The sequence below is a fragment of the Bactrocera oleae genome, chromosome 3 (assembly GCF_042242935.1).
Source record: "Bactrocera oleae isolate idBacOlea1 chromosome 3, idBacOlea1, whole genome shotgun sequence".
Taxonomy (NCBI): domain Eukaryota; kingdom Metazoa; phylum Arthropoda; class Insecta; order Diptera; family Tephritidae; genus Bactrocera; species Bactrocera oleae.
In genome coordinates, this window is record NC_091537.1 from 15,434,513 (window position 1) to 15,456,080 (window position 21,568).

The window sequence follows — 21,568 nt, forward strand, 5'->3', positions numbered from 1 at the left end:
TTAAAATTTTTCGACTGCTTTATAGGGGTTTCGAGCTTTTTTAAAATGGGACTGAAAAATTCCAAGCCACTTTTGAAATATAGTCTTATCATGTTTTTTTGATAATTACACAATAGCGGAGGAAAATTTCGTCTTAAAACTATTTCGAAACCCACCCTACTTCCAGCCTGCTCTTAAAACTTTCTGTGCTTAGTCACAGTTTGTCAATATTCGTGTTATTCTCTGTGTCCACGCCTTTTTTTTTCTATGATACACGTTTCGTGTTCTCTTCTGGTTATTCATAAAGTTCACCTATATTGTTATTATATATTGCTTTATTTCCTTTTCACGTTTTCATTCTGTAAGAAACATTTCCTGTTTTTCTGACAATTTCTTAATGTTTATTGTAATCACTATAGGCAGTATCTTCCTCTTTGTCTTTGTTATTATGAACAACAATCGTTTTCATTGAACTTTCTGTATTCCATTCACCATACTTTGAATAGTAGTGAATCGAATAAACAACTGGTATAAATATATTAAACTGGTATAATCAAATAGAGCGGAAGTAATTAGCCACATGCTCACTTTTATTGAATTTTATAAAATAATAATTTTCTTAAAAAAATTCAAACAAAGATTCAAAGTTGCTTTTTTCATTTCATCTACCTACTATTCGTACTAGCGGATGTAAAAAAATACTTTAAAAAAATCCTAAATTTTGACGTGAGAATTTTTAATCGAAAATTAGGTTTTTTCAATTTTAAGTTGAAATAAGGCGAAAAAATAAATATTTAAAAAAAAAATTACAGTACAATTAGGATATATGTAAGTAGATTCACATCAAATTACGTAAAAGAAAAAGAATTTTGGCAAAAGATAAAAATAAAAACTTGGTTATTTCAATTTTACAAATAAATTATAAGATTATGTTCAAAAGATATTTATACAAAAGTTGTAGATCATCTTACTACCTACAACTCTGCCATATAAATTTTCACTATTCGACTCGTAGTTTTGCGGGAAATCGAGATAAACCGTTTTTAACCCTTAAAAGTTCAACCACGCCCCTACCCTCCCTCTTCCCGACCTCAGATCGCCCAAAAATTTTGTTTCCTTTCATTTTTGTTATTTAAACTTTCTTTCACTTTTTACCATTTTCAAGAGCTTTTGTACTAGAGTAATTTAGTCATTATGCGGCTTAAAATTTTTCTACTTACAAATTGGTGTAACAAGTGAATTTCGTACAATTTTTGTTTACTGGGCACACATTATTCGTAGCTGAATTGACCGTCCCGACTGGCGCATAGAGCGCATTCCTTCAAACGGCGACACTGCGACGACAGCTTTGTTTTACTTTATTACACACATATACTTACAAGTACATATCTTTGTATGCATGTATTTATTTACACATGTAGATATGTAGATATTCAAAGATAAATACAAATACGGCTATGAATGTGTTAACAATCGTTAGAAATATTACACCCCTCTAATAATAAAATGTTTACATACATACACACATATGCGTGGGTATTTTAAATATAGCATACTTATAAGCGCGCTCATATTTATCAGCGAGTTATGTTTTTGCCAATTCAACTGGGACTTTCACAGGCACGCTTCTCTGGTCATATATTTGTCTTTATACTCGGCCAAATTATGATACGAGCATATGAAGTACATATATATGTATATACTATAAACAAACATGTTATTTACCTTCAAACACACAAACATGTGTATATACATATTAATATATAATTTTCTCTGCGAATGTTTGCATAATTTGATGGTTGAGTGGAAAACAATGCGCATTAGACATTCAATGGGAAAGAGTTTACATACAACTTTTTTTGTTGTAATGCAGATAACGATATTTACATGTCTGTATGTTTATACATATGTAGGTTTTTCGTGCTGCCAGCCAGCTTTCCCAAGTCTAATGCTTTATTTTATTGTTTTTAGTCAACTCATTCGAATGCATGCATATCACTCACTCTTCGGCCCATTACTGCACTCACAATTTAATTAAACCTACTTATTAAACTAATAAATAATATTGATTACAAGGAAGCGTATAAACAAATGTAGATATGTACTTTATGCTATGCACATATGTAATAAATATTTAGATAGTAATACGTAAAAAATCAATATTTCATGATAAATGTATAAAGCGATTAGCATACAATGTATATATAATATATATGTATATATGCCAAAATATTCATGTATGTGTTTGCATATTATATAGGTATATTTATATAAAATAACAAGAAAAAACATTAATTTCTACAGCTCCGCAGTTACTTCACAGGTGTATTTCTTATAGCATAAAAGGGTATAAAAAAATCTCAATCTTAATTTTGATCGGTCAGTTTGTGTGGTAGCTAAGTATATGCTTTTGTTATCCGATCTGAGCAATATTTTCGGATATTGTAGCTTGACCTTGGGCAATAATCTATGCCACGTTTTGTAAAGATACCTCGTCAAATAAAAAAAGTTTTCCATACAAGGACTATATTTTGATCGATCATTTTGTATGGCAGCTATATCCTATAGTGGTCCGATATGGACGGTTCCGACAAATGAGCAGCTTCTTGGGGAGAAAAGGACGTGCACACAATTTCAGAACGGTAACTCAAAAACTGAGGGACGAATGCGCGTATTTACAGACAAACATGGCTAAATCGACTTAGCTCGTCAAGCTGATTATTTCCTTTGGGTGTTACAAACAACAATACATGGTTAATTTGCTCAGCGTATAAAAATAGATATTCGCAATAAATAAATTTTAGACGTCAGTTAGTTGCTGAAAGACATATACACACGATATTTTTGCCAAAGTATTTTGCTAAAAACAGCAACATTTAACAAGCAGAATCACCCACACTCGCATATAGGTGTTATTTGCCTCAAAAATAACTGTCATAAATTGCCGTATTTACGTCATACTTATTTATTTTCATAAACACGCTGTACTGTAATTAAGCAGCATGACGTTCGATAAAACATATGGCAAAGTAAATTTAAGGATAATAAAATGATATGTGACGTATCGGCTCTGTCAATTTTCATCTTACACTTCTTACACATTTTTTCGTTACATGTGATATAACCAAATTTAGGCACGTTCTAGAAATTGATTTGTCTCAGCATTGCATATAAAAATGCGGCATTTTTATACTTTCGCAACCTGTTGCTACAGAGTATAATAGTTTTGTTCACCTAACGGTTGTTTGTATCACCTAAAACTAATCGAGTTAGATATAGGGTTATATATATATCAATGATCAGGATGAAGAGACGAGTTAAAATCCGGGTGACTGTCTGTCCGTCCGTCCGTCCGTCCGTCCGTGCAACCTCTAACTTGAGTAAAAATTGAGATATCTTTATGAAACTTGGTAGACATGTTTCTTGGTACCGTGAGACGGTTGGTATTGCAGATGGGCGTAATCGAACCACTTCCACGCCCACAAAACGCCATTAATCAAAAACAAATAAATTGCCATAACTAAGCTCCGAAATAAGATACAAGACTGTTATTTGGTACACAGGATCACATTAGGACAAAATTCACTGGAAGCAAATGCTTTTAGCACTTCTATTGATGGTGTGAAAATAGTTAAAATCGGGTGGCAACTCCGCCCATTCCCCATATAACGGTACTGTTAAAAACTACTAAAAGCGCGATAAATCAAGCACTAAACACGCCAGAGACATTAAATTTTATCTCTGGGATGGTATGAGATGACTTTATAGGAACCGCGTTCAAAATTGGTCAGTGGGAGTGGCACAGCCCACTTTTAGGTGAAAACCCATATCTTGAGATCTGCTTAACCGATTTCAACCAAATTCGGTGCATAACGTTCTTTTCATGTTTCTATGTCATAGTGCGAAAATGGGCGAAAGTATACTATTTGACTTTGTGAGAGTATAAAATGTTCGAACTTAGCCCTTCCTTACTTGTTATACATCTGTTTTTGAAAGTAGATAATAATAGCGGTCAGAGTGATAAGTATTGGTGATATCTCACAATTCATTTCATTAGTGATTGAATTTAGATTTTATGCATAATTTTTGTGTCATAGAAATAATATGTTTGTTTTGAGTTAACTTTATGAGTATTAAATATATTCTAAAATACGTAACATTTGCAACATAGCAATATGAATATTAATAAAAACGTTAACAGCTTCTAAAAAGAAGAATTTAAGTGTAAATCTTTTTAACTTCTTATACACCCACATTCTACTATTTTTAAATAAGTGGCAATAATCTTAAAAAATTATAATCCTCACACATATAATTTTTTAAACTTTAAAATTAGATTTAGTTCATTTTCGTGTTTATCGTATACAAGGAATGATATGTTTGCTTTTTGTAAACTATGCTGCAATACATATTATGTATGTATGTATATGGCACGTATACATAACATGCCTCTCATTTTATACCCTTATTGTAAATTTTTTTTGTTGAATTTTCGACATCTGGCAACTCTTCTAAAAAAATTTTGAATTGTAAGCGTTCTTAAAGGTGGTTTGACACACAAATTGAAAAATTAGTATATGTATGAATTTTATTGAAATACAATTTTTAACAGGTGGCAACCATCTCTAAAAATAAATTTTTACTTACTTAAAGCTTACTGCCTTCTTAAATCCTTTTAGATTGATTCCTTTGTTGCAAATATGTATGTATATATATTTTTTTTAAACAAGTGGCAACCTTCTAACTAAAGAATTTTAAATTATTCGAATGCTACGGCGAGCAATCCAAAAGAAATTATTAAAATCGGCTTAGCCATCACTATAAGGAGCGTGACGAAATTATGTTGCGTTACACAATTTCGTTGCACCCGATTGCGCTGTGTGTTTAGTAAGGAAAATTACCGCCACTTCCACATCACATTTAGTTAGATCAAAACTCATTGTCCTTCTTTCTGTGGCCCACTTTCAAACTAACTATTGCCACCAATAAATAAGTCTGAATCAATTTTTAGAATTAGGAAATACATGTACATATTAGTTTGGGACAGTTTCCTTTCTGAAAGCATGTCTCAAAGGCTTAAAGAGTTATATTTCTCTAAATTTATGTCAGTATGTCGAAATAATAATATTCTGCCATAACTCGATTTATGTGCCTTGGAAGTGTATATTTCTTAATTTGCATTTGTCGAGAAAAGAGAAAATCTAAAAGTGGTAAATTTACCTTTTCAAAATTATAGAATTTACTCAAAACAATTTTACTTTCAGACTTCGATTTTTTTTTTTTATCAAATATTATTATACTTTTTGCTTTGTTGGCAACCCTAATAAAAGCATTATTTTGAAAACACTAACTTTCTTAACGTGCTGGCACTTTATTAATGAATCAACCATTAGATTCAAAAAAAAATTTATAAAAATTTCATGTTAATGTACCGCAGTGCGTTTGGTAGAGTGACTAAGAATGATATAACTTCATATGAAATAGTTTCTTATGTATTAATAAATCACAAAAGAAATAACTTGGCAACACAACACAAAATTCAACTTGAAATTTGTCTGTCATTTTAAGACAGTTGCAACAAAAAAAAAATAGAGTAAAACACTCAACACAAAACCACTTTCGTTTATTACTTTAAAATAAAACAAATAAATTATGCGTAAAGCAGCAACAACAGCCATTTATCATTTTAAACGTTTTCACTGTCTTTTAAGCACACACATACATCACACACGCAGTGCTTCCGCTTGCCAAAAGCTACAAAATATCAAAAAGAAATAAATAGAATAAACCAAATTTTAAAATAAAACAAAATGTGAGAGGTACCAAAATGGAACGGAAATGCAAGAGCAAAATGAAAAATATAAATAAATTCGAATAGGAAAAGCAGGAAATAGAAATATAAACGCTAAAACGTATATAAGAAATAAACATTTAAATATTTATTTTCAACGGATGTACAGCAAACTAACACAAACAAAGTGTGTACGCACTGCAAACGTCACTTTGATCGAATGGCACACCGGGTGGTATGAGTGACATTGCAAGCGGATTTTCCAAAGTTTCACATTTGCGTTTTGTTTTCGCATGTAACCACCTACATGGTATATACTTGTATACTGCATGTAGCAGGCAGTGATTCAACAGTTGCTGCATCCAAAATTTGTCTGCTGACTATATTGCATACATACACATACACATACATGCATATTAATACCACGAGACGTCTTTACGTTTTTATCGCTTTTGCTGCTCTTTCGCTTGCAACTTTTTTGGCAGCCGCTCAGTTTTTGGCAGACAACTGAAAAGGAAAACAATCTAAAGCATAACAACAACAAAAACGCAATTTAATCGTTGCAAAAGAAAATGAAAATAAAAACATTTAGTGAAGCGTGAAAGTTTCCTTTTTTATTGAATTGCGTCTGCAGATCTGTGACAGTGAAAACTTTCAACGTAATCCAAAATGAGTCATCATCGTCATTGCTGAGCAAATGATGCTATTTAATTGTAGTAGAAATGTAAAGCATTTCACTAAATTGTGAAATTTTCAAGGTTTTAATAGGTGACAGCAGCAGGGTTGCAATTTTGATTTTTTATTGATTGCTGAAGTTACAGTGTTTGACATTTTAGAGGCCAAAGTAAAACAAACTACAGTATTTTTTTGTCTTTCTTAATTAAACGCTGCAGAGGGTATATTAATTAAGTTTATATAAATGATCAGCGTGACGAGCTGAATCAATTAGTCACCTCCTTCTGCATATACCCGCACTATTCCCCCAGCTTTAAGATAAATATCTGACCCTTTTGCACACGTATTTTTCTCCCCAAGGAGCTGCTCATATGTCGGATTTGCCGATATTGGACCTCTATATCATATAGTTGCCATACAGCCATACAAACTGGCCGATCAAAATCAAAAAGATAAAGATCTGTTATTGCTATAAAAAAAGGCACCTGTAAAGGGTATTATAGCTTCAATGGGTTTTTAATATAATTAGCTATCAGCAGCCAAAAATCAATTTTCCGCATCTATTTAGAAACTTCTTAAGTTGTTAAATGTTGCAATTGGGTGCTCAAAATAACAAAAAAGCATAAACACACCCATTTGTTGTTGTTTACTTACCTTTAATTAGTGTATCAGCTGTTGGCTTACGCTGTGTTGACAGTTATGTCATTCTAACTATTAAAACTGTCATTAGTGGGAATAAAAGCAACAAATTAGTTTTCGCCTGGCAAATTCAGGCGCATACTAGAAAGCACATATGTATGTAGGTATGTATGTATGGACATAGTTAAAATGTATATATGTATTTGTTTGTGCTTACTAGTTATCCTAGTATGAGTATATGGGTACTTAAAATAATTTACTAATAAGTATTTAGATATAGGTATGAAAAAATATTAAAATAGCTATGACAACTAGGAATGTGACAGTTAGAGCACTAGTTAGAGAAAAATTTGCTTTGATAAATAATTTTACAAACTTACCGATTACCAAATATTTTCATACAAACTTGTCGAATAAATGCCTAAATTTACAATCAATTTCAAGCTAAGGCTTTCTGACTGCTTGTGCAGGTTTTGGAAGAGTTCAGCCTTGTATCATTCCATGTTGAAATTCAGATGGTAATATGATTTTTAGAACAGTCTTGTCCCCCCAGTCGTCGTACTCGGGCTTTTGATAGAGGGGCACAACGAAACTATACTGAACAAAAAAGTTTCTCTATAAGCGAGTTGAGTTCGAGATTTATTAACTTTAAATGAATTTGGAAAGTCGAAAAAATTTCAGTTGTCTCAAAGAATGTAGCAAGACTTTTTATTTACTAGTTTAACCAATATTAATTTTCGGTATATTGGTAGCCTATTCAGGAGAAGAAACATTTCCATTCCTGTGATTATATTAGCTAATTTTTTTTCTGTCAATTTTTTAAGATCTATTTTTAATGGTGGCATGCGTCTTGATCTTAACTATAAATTGGAGGATTCTTCCACTTCTATACAGTCAAAAAATAGTTGTTGGTCATCAAATACGTTTATCAGTGCTAGAAATATATTCGAAAGATTTGAAGAAAGTAAATTCGTGCACTCAACCTATTTAGTTCGGTGATAGGCAACTTTATTCACTATCGATAATTTTTCGATAACACCATACTTTTTTTTGGGAACCGCATGTTTCTGAATTTTGCTCAAATTGCAAATAGTCTAAATCAAATCAATGTTTTCTATACAAATAATACAACCAAATTAAGTGAATTCGAATCTACAGTATACTAACCAAAAGTTTGCCTAACAAATTTAATGTTCATGACATTAAGATGTGCACCAAATAATACTTCCGGTGCCAAGAATAAACCTGTGTATTTTGCTTTGTCGCCTCATTTAGTACCCAAAGATTGACTAGAGTGTATAGACACTTCATTAAGTGCTATAAAAGCTTGTTATTTTTTCAATATTTAATTATGCCAATCTAAAGCATTTATACCAGTTCCTTGTTCGATTTTTCATATCCTTTAGGGTGGTGAAATTAGTAGATTTATTTTATAATCTATATTTAATTATACCAGTCTTAAGCATTTATACCAGTTCAGTTACACAAACCTTGTAGAGTGGTGAAATTATTAGATTTATTTTATCATATAAATTTATTTATGCCAGTCTTAAGAATTTATACCAGTTCCTTGTTCTATTACCCCAACCTTGTAGAGTGGTGAACTTATTAGATTTATTTTATCATATAAATTTATTTATGCCAATCTTAAGCATTTATACCAGTTCCTTGTTCTATTACCCCAACCTTGTAGAGTGGCGAAATTATTAAACTATTTTAATTATTAAACTTATTTTATCGTGTTCTACTTTTATCAGTATACATAAATTTTCTACTGGGTGTGTATACAATATTTGTACACACAAATGTATGTGTATGTGCGCAGGGATGCATAATTCTGTTTATTTATGTGTTAGTATTACATACATACAAGTATGTACATGTACGTTTATTCGCCGCTTCTAATATCAATTAGCCAGTCAACCTATCATTAGGTCATTCAGCTGGCGCATAGTGGTTGCATAGTGGTTCATCAACTAGATTATGGGCTAATTAAAAGCGTTATAACGGTACTATTATTGAGCAGAATGAATGTTTGTAAACATTGCAGACTAATTGTGTATTTAGTATCAATTTGCATATTAATTGCATTAAAATTAAACTTTTCAATAAACAATCGACTGCCTGTACATACATATGTATATTAGAGCGGCTCGATTTTTGTCCTAAAATATCACGTATGCGGGAAATGTTCTACAGATCATTCGAAACATCTTTGCCTTACAGAATATGGGTCTAAAGCCGCTTTCGAGCTAGCGATTTTTTGAGTGAAGTTTTTTTTCGGTAATTTAAATTTCATTCGGATATATGAAAAACTGGCGAAGAATTTTTTATAATCCCGAAAAAAAACTGAACTTAAAAAATCGCAGGCTCGAATCCGGTTTTAGGCCCATATTCTTTGAGGCAAAGTTGTTTAAAATGATCTTTAAATCATTTCCCGGCTCCCTGTAAATTAACCCGCTCTGATGTATACACAGAAACATACATACACACATATGCATAATGTTTAGTGCAAAATAAACATGCCTGCTGCTGAGCAAAGAATTTTTCTTACAATTTCGCATTCACACAACAGTTTAATACAATGTATTTATTGCTCGCCATAATTTTTCCTAGCTTTTACTAAGCTATAAAAAAAATTGTATATATTCATATTTGATATTTTTGCAAATTTTTGCCCAACAACAATGTCAAATATTCCGATTCTGTGTAATTTTATAGACTTTCTGATTTAGTGGCACGCTTCATGTGGCACGTTGGTCGCACTTTCATTATTAATTTTCAAACACAAAAACCATTTCGAAATTTATTATAAACACAAGCAACATTGAAGATCAAAGACTATTTTGACTGTGAAATTTCTAATTCTTTTTTTGTTTCCAGCATAGTTGAAATGCGTTGGTGGGATTTTAAAAATAGCATTGGCAGTAGTTAAATTTATCGAAAATTTATGAATGTCTATGAATTTGCACTAAATACTAAATATAGAACAAGAAAAAACGTTAACTTCGGTTGCACCGAAGCTAAAATACCCTTCACAAATACAAAAGGTTCCTTAGAAGAACTTGATTATGATCATGCAGCTTGTATGACAGCAATATGCTATAGTGATTCGATCTCAACAATCTCTTTGGAGATTCTATTATTGCCTTAGATAATGATCTGTTACAAAATTCGTGAAGATATGCTGTCAAATGAAAAAGTTTTCCATACAAGAACTTGATTCCGGTTGTTCAGTTTGTATGGCAGATATATGTTATGTGGTCCGATAAAGGCTATTCCGACAAATGAGCAGCTTATTGGTTAGAAAAGGTTATATGCTAAATTTAAGATCGATGTCTCAAAAACTGAGAGACTAGTTCGCGTATATACAGACGGACGGACAGACAGACGGACGTGGCTTAATCATCTTAGCTCACCATGCTGATCATTTATATTATATATGTATATAATATTTTAAAGGGTCTACGACGTTTCCTTCTGGGTGTTACAAACTTCGTGCACTTCGGCAAACATAATATACCCTGTTCAGGGTATAAATACAATATATAACGGCAGCCTATAATTTGAATTTATACATATGTTTTGGTAAGCAAAAGGGGTGTGTATACCCTTTTTAATTTATTTGTATGTACTATGTAATTGTACGATATACTTTGTAGTTGCTAATGAGTATTTTGTTTACATAATTGCTAATAAACTTGATTGATTTATGTATAAAAAAAACAATTAGTTTTGATAGATAAGCGCAGGTTAAATATTTACGACCTCTCAACTCTTTTTTAGGCTATATCAAAGCAACTGATTGAATAGTTGGCATACAAAATCTGGTTATTTATGGTGGAAATATTGACGTGAAATATCTCTGTTTATACATATGTATAATATATATATATATAAACAAATCCCTCTTTTAGGTAAAATAAACTATAAAAACAAAAAATACCATTCAAATATTTGGGTATAGAACTGACTTGCCTGTTGTAATTCCCGTGGGAGGTTCAAAATTTAGGATAATGAGACTAGTGATTGCGACTAAGCTGTCGGGACTTAAAAATTCGTAATAACCGTTGCCGAAGTTGGAAATAAACAATTAGCGAATTTCTTAACTAAAATTGAACAATACGCTTAGTAAGCCTATTGCATATTAAGCCTTTTATTTATCTACAAATTTAACATACGATATTAAATCCAAAAAAAAAATTAAATTTCAATTAATTCAAAGCCTTATCACAATTCTCGTATACTCTCTTACAGTTAACCATAACCCTAACAAATTCTAGAGCAGTTCCTTTCGTTATCACCATGCTACGAAAATCGTATAGAGATCACTCTATAAGTATATATATTATTCTTATTTACGAATTTTATTCCAAACGAGAATTCTCGGGACTACATCTCTAAGATCGGAGAGCAGTCGCATTTTCTATTCCTTAATTTGAAGTTAGTTTTTAGTACAACCATTAGTTTCAATTAGTGAGCACTGAATTCTAATTCAGACCGCGATATTACTAAAATGAAATATTGTAACTTATTTCTAATAGCGTTCAGCATCCATTCACAGTACTATACAAGTCTAGAGAAGTGTAACATTTTTTTGTTCCATCCCGAAAAATTTAACGATCGCTCCCGTAAAAGTACGATTTCTACCACATCTTTCATCAAGCTTAAATTTTTCAACGCACAGTCACTTAACGGTACATATCGTAACGAATTTATTAGCTGTGTAATCTTTTTTATCTCTTACAATCAAATGTATATGTGTATGTATGTAGATATCTCAAATTTATGTACCTCAATTGGTTATAACTTTCCAATCTTAAATTTTATCACCAATAAATTGCCTTTGATCTTGTTTTTCCAATCAAAAGAAGCCTATAAATCATGCGGAATTTGGAGAGCGCAAGATTAAATTACGTTTGTATATATAAGTATCTTTAAATTACTCGTACATATGTTAATGGTACATTAATTTTGTTGCCTGAAATCTAATTGCGTTCTCTAACTTAAAGCTTCTGCAGAAATTATTCTCAGCTCACCACAGACATCTCTCTCAAATGCAATGCATTCTCTTTCTTTTTGCTTCATTTGCATTTTAATTATGCAACGCCTAACATGTTGTAGCCGTTTAACCAATTGTAAACAATTATTACATAATAAAGTGATAAACATAAAATTCCCACAAGTCATACACACACAACAAAAATGTGCAATGTGCAACGCCAACGGCAACCTATGTATGTATGTACCAACTAAAATCAACAACTCCGTTTAAACACCGTTAGACAGGACAGTCAATGTACATCCGTTTGCCGGGAGGGGATAAGGACCAACAGACACTGCATACTGCCTAGGCAAATATTATTTGAAGGTAAAGAATGAAGTACAATCAAAGGACAATGTTGTTGTGCATACATGCCGTTGTTGTTGTTGTATGTGTGTTAGTGTGCAATGTCGACGCGTCGACAATATGTTGCAGACAAGCAAGCGTCGTCATTGGCGCTGATTGTTGTCGTACCACACGCCGCACAGCCTAATAAATGTAAATATGTCTGTGTATATGTATGTACATAGAAATGGGAGTGTGAGGATATGACTTGGCTAGTGTCAATCGATTGTATTTTGTTTTCGTTTTTCTTTTACTTTTACACATTTTTGATTTCGCTGCAGTGTAAACAAAGACCGTTAGTGTTGTTGCCGCGTTATGCATCGTTTGCAACGTGCGGCACTTGCGGTGAATGTCAAGCGAAATAATAATAATTGAATTTTGTTAAGGGCAAACATATAGACTATTTTATGAGTGCTGGTTAAAAATAAAGAGCATGTAACTATAAATGTATTGGTGTGCATAAACTTGATGTTCATTGTATGCATAAGAAACGTCATAAATATTTTACTTTTTTCATTGACTTATTTTGTTGAGCTCTTTGACCATGCAACTTTGCCGCCAATCATTTTTTATTGGTTTCCTTTCTCTTTGTGGTACTAATTTTTAGTATGAGAACTCTTTATATACATGAAGGCTACGTTGTGTCGAAGCTAATATAATATTATTATATGAATTAGATCGGTCAGTTTTTACTGTGGTTCCACCTGAACAATATTTTCGGAGATTGTAGTCTTGCTTCGGACAAACATCTCTGCCAAATTTCATGAAGATATCTTGTTAATTATACAAGTTTTTCATACAAAAACTTGATTTTGATCAGTCAGTTTATATGGTAGCTATATTATATAGTGCGCCGATATTGACGATTCGGACAAATGAGCAGTTGAGGGGAAAAGGACGTGGGCAAAATTTAAGATCGATATTTCAAAAACTGAGCGACTAGTTCGTGCGTATACAGACAGACGGACCAAATCGATTCAGCTCATGCCCCTGATCCTTTATATCTGCACTTTATAGCATATCCGACGTTTCCTTTGAGTTTTACAAACTTCGTGGAAAACCTGTTCAAGGATTACTTTTTATATTTCTGACATAACGATTTTATATCTCAAAATTTAAGACGATAATTTTATCAAATTTTACAAATAGCTAAATGAATTGTTCTCAAAGCCATATTTCCATTAATACCGAATATACTGGCCACCATTTCCTTCGTCTTACTTCGACAGCAAAATCCAATATTTACTTAGTTCGATCCTCAGATTATAATGGCATCACCTTTAATTCAACACAACCACGTCTATCGCGTCAATTCAGCGGATGTAAACAAGATTTTCAGAAATTGAATCATAAAGTAATAATATTCTAGGTTTGGAATATTATTCTTATCCATTCTTAACCTCTTTCTATATGCCAAATACGGGCACACCTACGTTAAACGAGATAGATATGTAGTTAGTTAGAAGGTGTAACTTCTAAGTCTTTAAAATAGGTGAGTCAAATCTTTTTCAAAGAGCAATTTTTTGAATCTGGGAAAGAGGAAATAGTCGCTAGCGCCCAAATTTTGCGTATATCGAAATCCCTTAAATTTATCGGCTCTTTAAAAGTCAAATAGTTTATCTCCCCGGTGAAAGTTGGCGCATTCTTGTGATACAGCTTTGAAAAGTTAGTAGTTAGGTATCAAAATAACAGGAAACTGGTTCCGGCCATCCCCTCGTATTCATATACCGAATATGCAATTTTATCTTCCTGGTAGACTTTATGTGCTACACATCGGACACCATGTTAGATATGTATGTATATCAATAAAATTAAGTGATTCTGTACCAAAATTAGTGATATCAATCCTTTTTTTTGGTTTTTTATCATTTTGACACAAAGTTTACCTTATTTGAATTTTATTATAATATTTATTATAAATACCTATATGAATAATTAACAATAATCGATTACAGTGATGGGACAGGTGTGTCGTACATATCTATATATTTAAATATATATGTATATATGGCCTTTTCAATTATAAATATTTGCTCTTTCATATTTTGGGGTACAAGGTATAAAAAGGGACTCATATGTATATAGTATATTATACACATATATATGTAGGCACATATGTATATACTTATAATACATAAGTCGAAATATTATCTTATCACGCTTGAAAGAGCATTGATATTAGCGCTAAGGATTAGTTGGGAAAACGCAAATGCAGTTGATTGCTCGCACAGTAACTACATTACACACCTACAAGTCGCGTGCACACTAAAGCACTCATATGCAATGTGTATGTTTGTATGTATTTGTATAAATATATAGGTAAACAAGCTGCCAATTAATCGTCGTGGTAATCACCACTCTGGCGAACGCCTCCACTATTGCCAAATAAATAATGACGAATGAATTAAATTTGCAGCTGTTTGCATTATTCTATACTATTTGTTTTTGTTGTTTTGCTAAGTATTTATTGTTCATTTTTTTCAATAGCATATCCATCATTACAATTTTAATTAATTTCTTTATTTTCTTTGTTCTTCAACGCAAATCACCAAAGACCTTTAATTGTAGTCCGAAAAAATTTGGAAAACAAAAAAAGTGAACGTCAAGCGGCCGACGTGCCCATAATCTTGCTTATGTACACACATACATACATACATATTTATGTTTTACACTCATGGCAAAATTAAATTGATTGCCAATTTGTTTTTGTAATTCAAAAATCAATCAATTGTTGTTTGCCGTTATGTCAAAAGGTTAACTTGACTTTGGGTTCACATTGATGTGAACCGATAAACAAAAAAAAAAAAATTTAATTACATATTTCGTGTGCTCGCTTTCCGTTTGCATACATTTCGTTTTTGTAGGGTATTCAACTTAGAGTTCGATAAAATGAAATGTGCGAAAATTTTATATTTTAGAGGAATTAGTATTTTGTTTTATATTAAAGTATCAGAAAATGGTCGGCGTTCATCAAAGATTCATAAAAAGCTTCATAACACAAGATCTACTACGGAAATGTATTTATTAGTACTTCATCTGCACAAAACTTTAGATCTTACCGCAGACGACCCTAATGTACTCAAGGAATAGTTAATCAAAACATAATCATACTTTGATTGGTTGTTTTGATCTTGAATCTTTACTAGAAAGAATAATACTCATACTGTGTATGCACCCATATAAAAGCGCTAGTATAGTGGTGTATACCAAAATTCTTATTATGAATGTCTATTGGATTCCAATCATAAGCGTTTGAATTTCCAGTGGTCATTTTTTGTTAATTATCTATTTCTACCACTCCATACAGAGATGTCAAAACCAGTATTTTACCAGGTTTGGAGTTTGAATACAAATATCTACAATATGAAATATCGAATTTAATAATTTACCAAAACTTATCTCTTAAAAAATCGTTGGTCTTTAAATACTTTGTGATTTTTTTAAATAATATTATATACGTAGGATTGTTATCTGTGTTTTTAAGTATATTGTCTTCAGTAGCCATCCGCAAAGCAAAATATGTTATGATATCCAGCACAAGTACGACTGAGTTTTATTTCAGCAGCCGTACGCAATTGAATTATTAGTTCGGTTATCGTTGTCACAACCATGTTTCTGCAGTAGCCTAGTAATGATTTGCCATTCTATATTCTACCAAGTTGATAGATATATTCATATATAAACCGTTGGTTGATATTAGAGAAGGAAGAATGAAGCTTAAACTTCATAGCAGATTTAATTTAATTTTTAAACTGTAAAAGCAGTGTAAAAATCTCTTAATATTTTACGTATTATGATGAGCTTAGTCTTTCTAAGCATTACCAATAGATCTATCCACATAACTGCGAATACTTGTTCCGCCAGCAGTAAACAGACGCCAAGAGCTACATACATTTTGTCAAAACAATTTTCGTTTAAAATTTATTTTCTTATTTTATTATTGAGTTCAATAATTAATATAATAAAGTAGCTCACACTCGAAGCAAAATTCTAAATTATTGGGAAATGCTAAAACGAAATCCAAACTACTCGGGCAACTAATCAACTCTTAACAATTATAATTTAATAATTATTATCTGTTGACATCAAAATAGAGAGAGAAATTGTACCCATACATTTAACATTGAAGATATGGTAGATTTTAAATTGAAGCTCGTACAGGCCTGAGTTTTTTTTTACAGACCGTCGAAGGGAACTTGAAAAAAATATTCTGTGCTTCCTGTGCCCATTTCATATTGACGAATCTTAAAGGAAAATTATTGGCGCAGACAATTAAGGCCCTAATGTAAAATTCTCTAAAGGCACCGAAACGCAAACCGTTTAATGAAATTTTAGTCCAATTTTTTTTAACAGATCGAAAGTGTAGGTTTAGTATTGTATTGGGCACTTTTCTAAGCTAAAAGTCAGCTGGAACGAAAAATTGAGGATTTTTTCGAAGGTTACGTGCAATTATATTTTGAGTGAGCAATATGCGCATGAAGAGAAGAACAAATTTATCACTTGTCGACGGCTTCATTGTTCACGTTTCTAACGCTTGAGTTTACGTGAGTTTTATTTTGTTTGGTTTTGCTTATTATTTCATTTTTTGTAATTCTATGACTGACCTTTCATCAAAAGCGCAGATGGACAACCCCTAATAGAATCGTGAAATTGAATACGCCAGAGGGTGTGTGCAACAAAAAAACTACAAAAAAGCCAAAACTAGATAAATAAACTCAACCATAATATACAAACACAAGGTATCTCATGCAAATGTAGACATCCCCACATATGTATGTGTGTGAATTGTTAGAAGTAAGTGACATGCAGAAGATACACTTTCTTCATATGCCAGTTTACTGGCATGCACTGCAACTAAATTTCATAGCAATGTCGCCTTACAAAAATGTCCCTCAGACCAGATGTGAAGATACTAAGTTGCACACGCCTATGACGTAGCTGATATCAAGCTGATGATGATTACACGTCATTTAAAATATTTCAGTGTAAGTGGTGTTGTACACACCTTGAAAAATAGTTTTTTATTATTTCATATATTTGTGTATATAAAGTTAAAAAATTACTAAGAAACATAACTATGATATGTATTTTGTTATTGTTTTTTCTGTTACGAACATAAGAATGTTAGATTTCATAAGCGATGGGAAGGTAAAATACACTAGGATAGTAGTAGAATAGTTTAATACCTCAATCTAGCGCGCACTACTCTCATAATCGATCAAAAGTTCTAAGAGGAATCTATAGCCACGTCCATTACCTTAATCCCGGTCATAAGCGTTCTGGTTGGGCACAGTTTTGCAATCCGTTATCAAATCTCCATAATAGGTCGGTATAGTGTTCATTGTGAATTCCAGAAAACGGTCATCATCTCCTTTCCGTCCGATAGCCTTTTTCGAAGCAGGTTCATCTGATAAAATTCACTATATCAACTGTTCGTTGGTCTCTTAAATCCATGTTTTCTCGACGTCCCGAAACGCCGCAGCAACTACTAGGGATTTCTTAAACTGAGTCAAACACGTCAAGGAAGTGGTCTCTGATTGTTGTGCGGAGCTTTTGAGACACCTACTGTCCTACGAGTAGATATCTCACGCATCTGCAATTGGCGGCTACCCGGTATGAGCTAATGGGCTTTGTTAGGTCATGTTCGGAATAGGCTAAACTCCTACTTATCCAGAATCAACCCCGACATACCAAATATAATATAAGCGTGCAATGAGTCCCAACATAACTCTAACCACCTCTTTCCATGCCCAGTGAACCCCACTCATCTAACACCTCTCTTCATATGGTTCGACCTGTTATCGTTAGCTGACTTCGTTGACAACCAACCCGAACCTTATAACACAAGCGGAGAATAGATAACCTCTACAACAACAACAGCAACATATTTTTGAATATAGTGCCATGATAAGTGAGGTTAGAGTTGTGAACCAGTATTTGAGATAACATGAAAAAAACATGAGAATTGGAATAATAAAATAGACAAGATAATGTAGAAATCCATTCATTTTCTATTTAGGAAATACACAATGCTGTTAAAAAAGCTATACTGCATGCTCACACCTCCTCTTGACAACCCTTCTGAAGAGTATAAAAAAAGTTTATTCATACTATTGAATTTTAGAACAATGCTGAGAAGTTAATATAATATATAAAGCGCTTACGTCTGCTTGGGTTACCATTTGGCTCAACAAATGTTTATACTCTGAACAGGGTATATTAATTTATCTATGCCCATCTGCCGGTCTGTATAAAAGCAAACTAGTCCCTCAGTTTTCGAGATATCGGTATGAAATTTTGCACACGTCATTTTTTCCCCAAAAAGCTTCTCTTTTACTGAAACTGCCGATATCGGACCACTATGGCATATACATAATTGCCATACAAGCTGATCGATCAAAATCAAGTCCTACTCTGAGAGACTTTTTATTTGACAAGATATGTATCTTGACGAAATTTGGCATGAATTATTCTCCAGGACAATGCTACAATCTCCAAGCAAATTGTTCAGAACAGATCACTGTAGCATTTGGCTGTCATACAAACTGATCAATCAAAATCAGAGATAAACATCTATTTATACCCTTTTTATGTTATAGGAAATGCACTTGTAAAGGTTATTATAGCTTTGGTGCAGTCGAAGTTAACAATATCAATCATTAAATGGTAAATAATAAAATTAATTCTTTGGTTATAGATGAAATGTGCATTCTGCAAGTGGTTTTTATTAATAAATTGTTTTGAACTCACATAATCTTCTTACATATGTACATATTAATATGTATGTTCACTACTCAATTATATATAAATATGTATTTATGGATTACCTGTATCTGAATATTGTGATAATATATCATGATTGACAACAGAATCATAAAATGACACATGCTCATAAATGTATACATATGTATGTATGTATTCAACTACATATTTACAAATAAATACCAGCACGCAATTACACACAATCGTCTTCCTACCGTCTTGTAAACTAATATGTATACAGCATTTTTCTACTCGTCGCATATTTTTATGTATGTATTATTGTAACAACAACAAATACTCACCTTGACAGGTGCTATGACCGACACGAGTCAGGAAGAGCAGCAGCCGTAGAACAACAATAACCGCAATTAGACTGTCGGCGCATAATCTGCAACGGTAATTCACAGGAACCGGCATGTTGGACGGTTGTATTGGATGTATGTATGTATGTATAACTGAGTAAGTGTATGTGTGCCCGCAGCACTGCAGGGTCGCAAAAGGTATGTTTACCGCTGTGTTGTTTTGCTCTTTCCGTTCTTTGCTTATCACTTATTGTCACTGTCACTTTGTCAACTATGCCGCACTATGACTTCGGAGCAGTGAATAGTGCTTTACACCGCTACTTCTACACATCTGCACATGGCACATAAGAGGAATGTATAGTTGTTGTAATTGTATATTAATAATGTTTGCTTGTTGATTGTTTTGTTTATTTGTATATATTTATTATGTTTTTGTTTGTGTTTTCTTAACTGACTTATTGGTTTTTAAGTGCCGCACATTATTGCTCTCATGTAGTTATTTAGAGTTACTGTTATTTATTTTTTTTGCACTTGCTTTTCTTGTGTGTGTCGATTGTTAATTTGTTTACATTCCAATTACAAGTGAACATGTTTTATGCACACATATGTACATCCATAAGTACAAGTATTGGTGTGTGTCACTTTTTGTTGTTATTTGCTTTCTATTAGTTTTAATTGTCTTTCGAATTGCTCTCCAATCTTCTGTTATTATTATTCACGCGCTCACTTATCACTTCCTCAGCTCTGTTCTCAAGTTGTCAAAATTCATTCAGAGCACTGCAAAGTTTCCAGAAGGTTATGTACCTTCTGGTGTAGGTTGGTAGTTATTGTAATTGTTTGTTTGCTTACATAGTGCAGCTGATAAATTAAGTGTATACATATGTATGTATTATTCAAGTTTTCAATAAAGCACATCCAATGGGTAAAACAAGAGGGAAAGAAAGCAAAATTTTTACACTTTCCTAACAGAAAACAAAACAATAAAAAATGTTAACTTCGGTTGCACCGAAGATAATACCATTCACAAACACAAAGATTCCGGGAAGATATTAGCACTTACAAGCACTTTATTCCGATCGTTCAATTAACATGGCAGCTATATGCTATAGTCATCCGATCTATGCAATTTCTTCGGAGATTGCATTGTTGGCTTCAATAATAACCCATGCCACATTTCGTGAAGATACCTTGTCAAATTAAAAAGAGTTTTCCAAAGAAGAACTTGATTGCGATCGTTCAGTTTGTATGGCAGCTATGTGCTACAGTGATCTGATCTGAACAATTTCTTCGAAGATTACATTGCTGCATTAGGAAATAACTCATGCCTAATTTCGTGAAGATATTACGTCATAAATAAGTTTCTGATACAAGCACTTGATTCCGATTGCTCAGTTCCGACAAATGGGCAGCTGCTTAGTGAGGAAAGAACAGGTGCAAAATTTCAGATCGACAGCTTAAAAACTGAGGGCTAGTTCGTATATATACAGACAGACGGACAGACATAATCAACTCAACTCATCATGCTGAACAGTTATGTATATACAAGTATTTTATAGGGTCTCCGACGTTTCCTTCTGGGTGTTACAAACTTCGTGGCAAACTTAATATAAACTGTTCAGAGTATAAATATATTTTTATATTGATTAATTTATTAATTTATTAAAAACTGAATAAAGTCAAAAGAAATAAATTTTCTGTACGAAAAATATGTTTTTGTAACTTTCTTTGCAAAACTATATTATTACAACTAAAAACTATATCGAAAACCAAAGAGAATAAAACATAAACATCTTGTAAATACTCAAAAGAAGACCAACACAATTTGCAGACAATCTTTATTTAAATATATTTAACAAACGAGCTGTTCAATTAAATTGCATTAGCACTTAAGACTCGATGAAATGATTCCGAAAAGAAAAACAACAAAAACAATTAAATTGCATAGAAAAGATTACAACATATTGTCCCTGTACAATCATTAATTCTAGCGTAGATTGCAATCGCACAAAGACACATAGAGCAAAGTAAATA

General features: G+C 32.5%; 1 protein-coding gene across 2 annotated transcripts in view; it reads right to left on the reverse strand.

The window, feature by feature from the left end:
- The window catches only part of Ret (Ret oncogene), a 39,760-nt gene that overhangs the window by 11,127 nt on the left and 7,065 nt on the right, over window positions 1-21,568 (reverse strand). The window contains exon 2 of one of the 2 annotated variants that reach the window (XM_036366975.2): window positions 19,538-20,344. In XM_036366975.2, coding sequence (XP_036222868.2) covers window positions 19,538-19,652 — 115 coding nt within the window. In that variant the 5' untranslated portion in view covers window positions 19,653-20,344. Of the gene's footprint in view, window positions 1-19,537; window positions 20,396-21,568 lie in introns of both variants that reach the window. The other variant, XM_036366974.2, reaches the window with a different exon arrangement.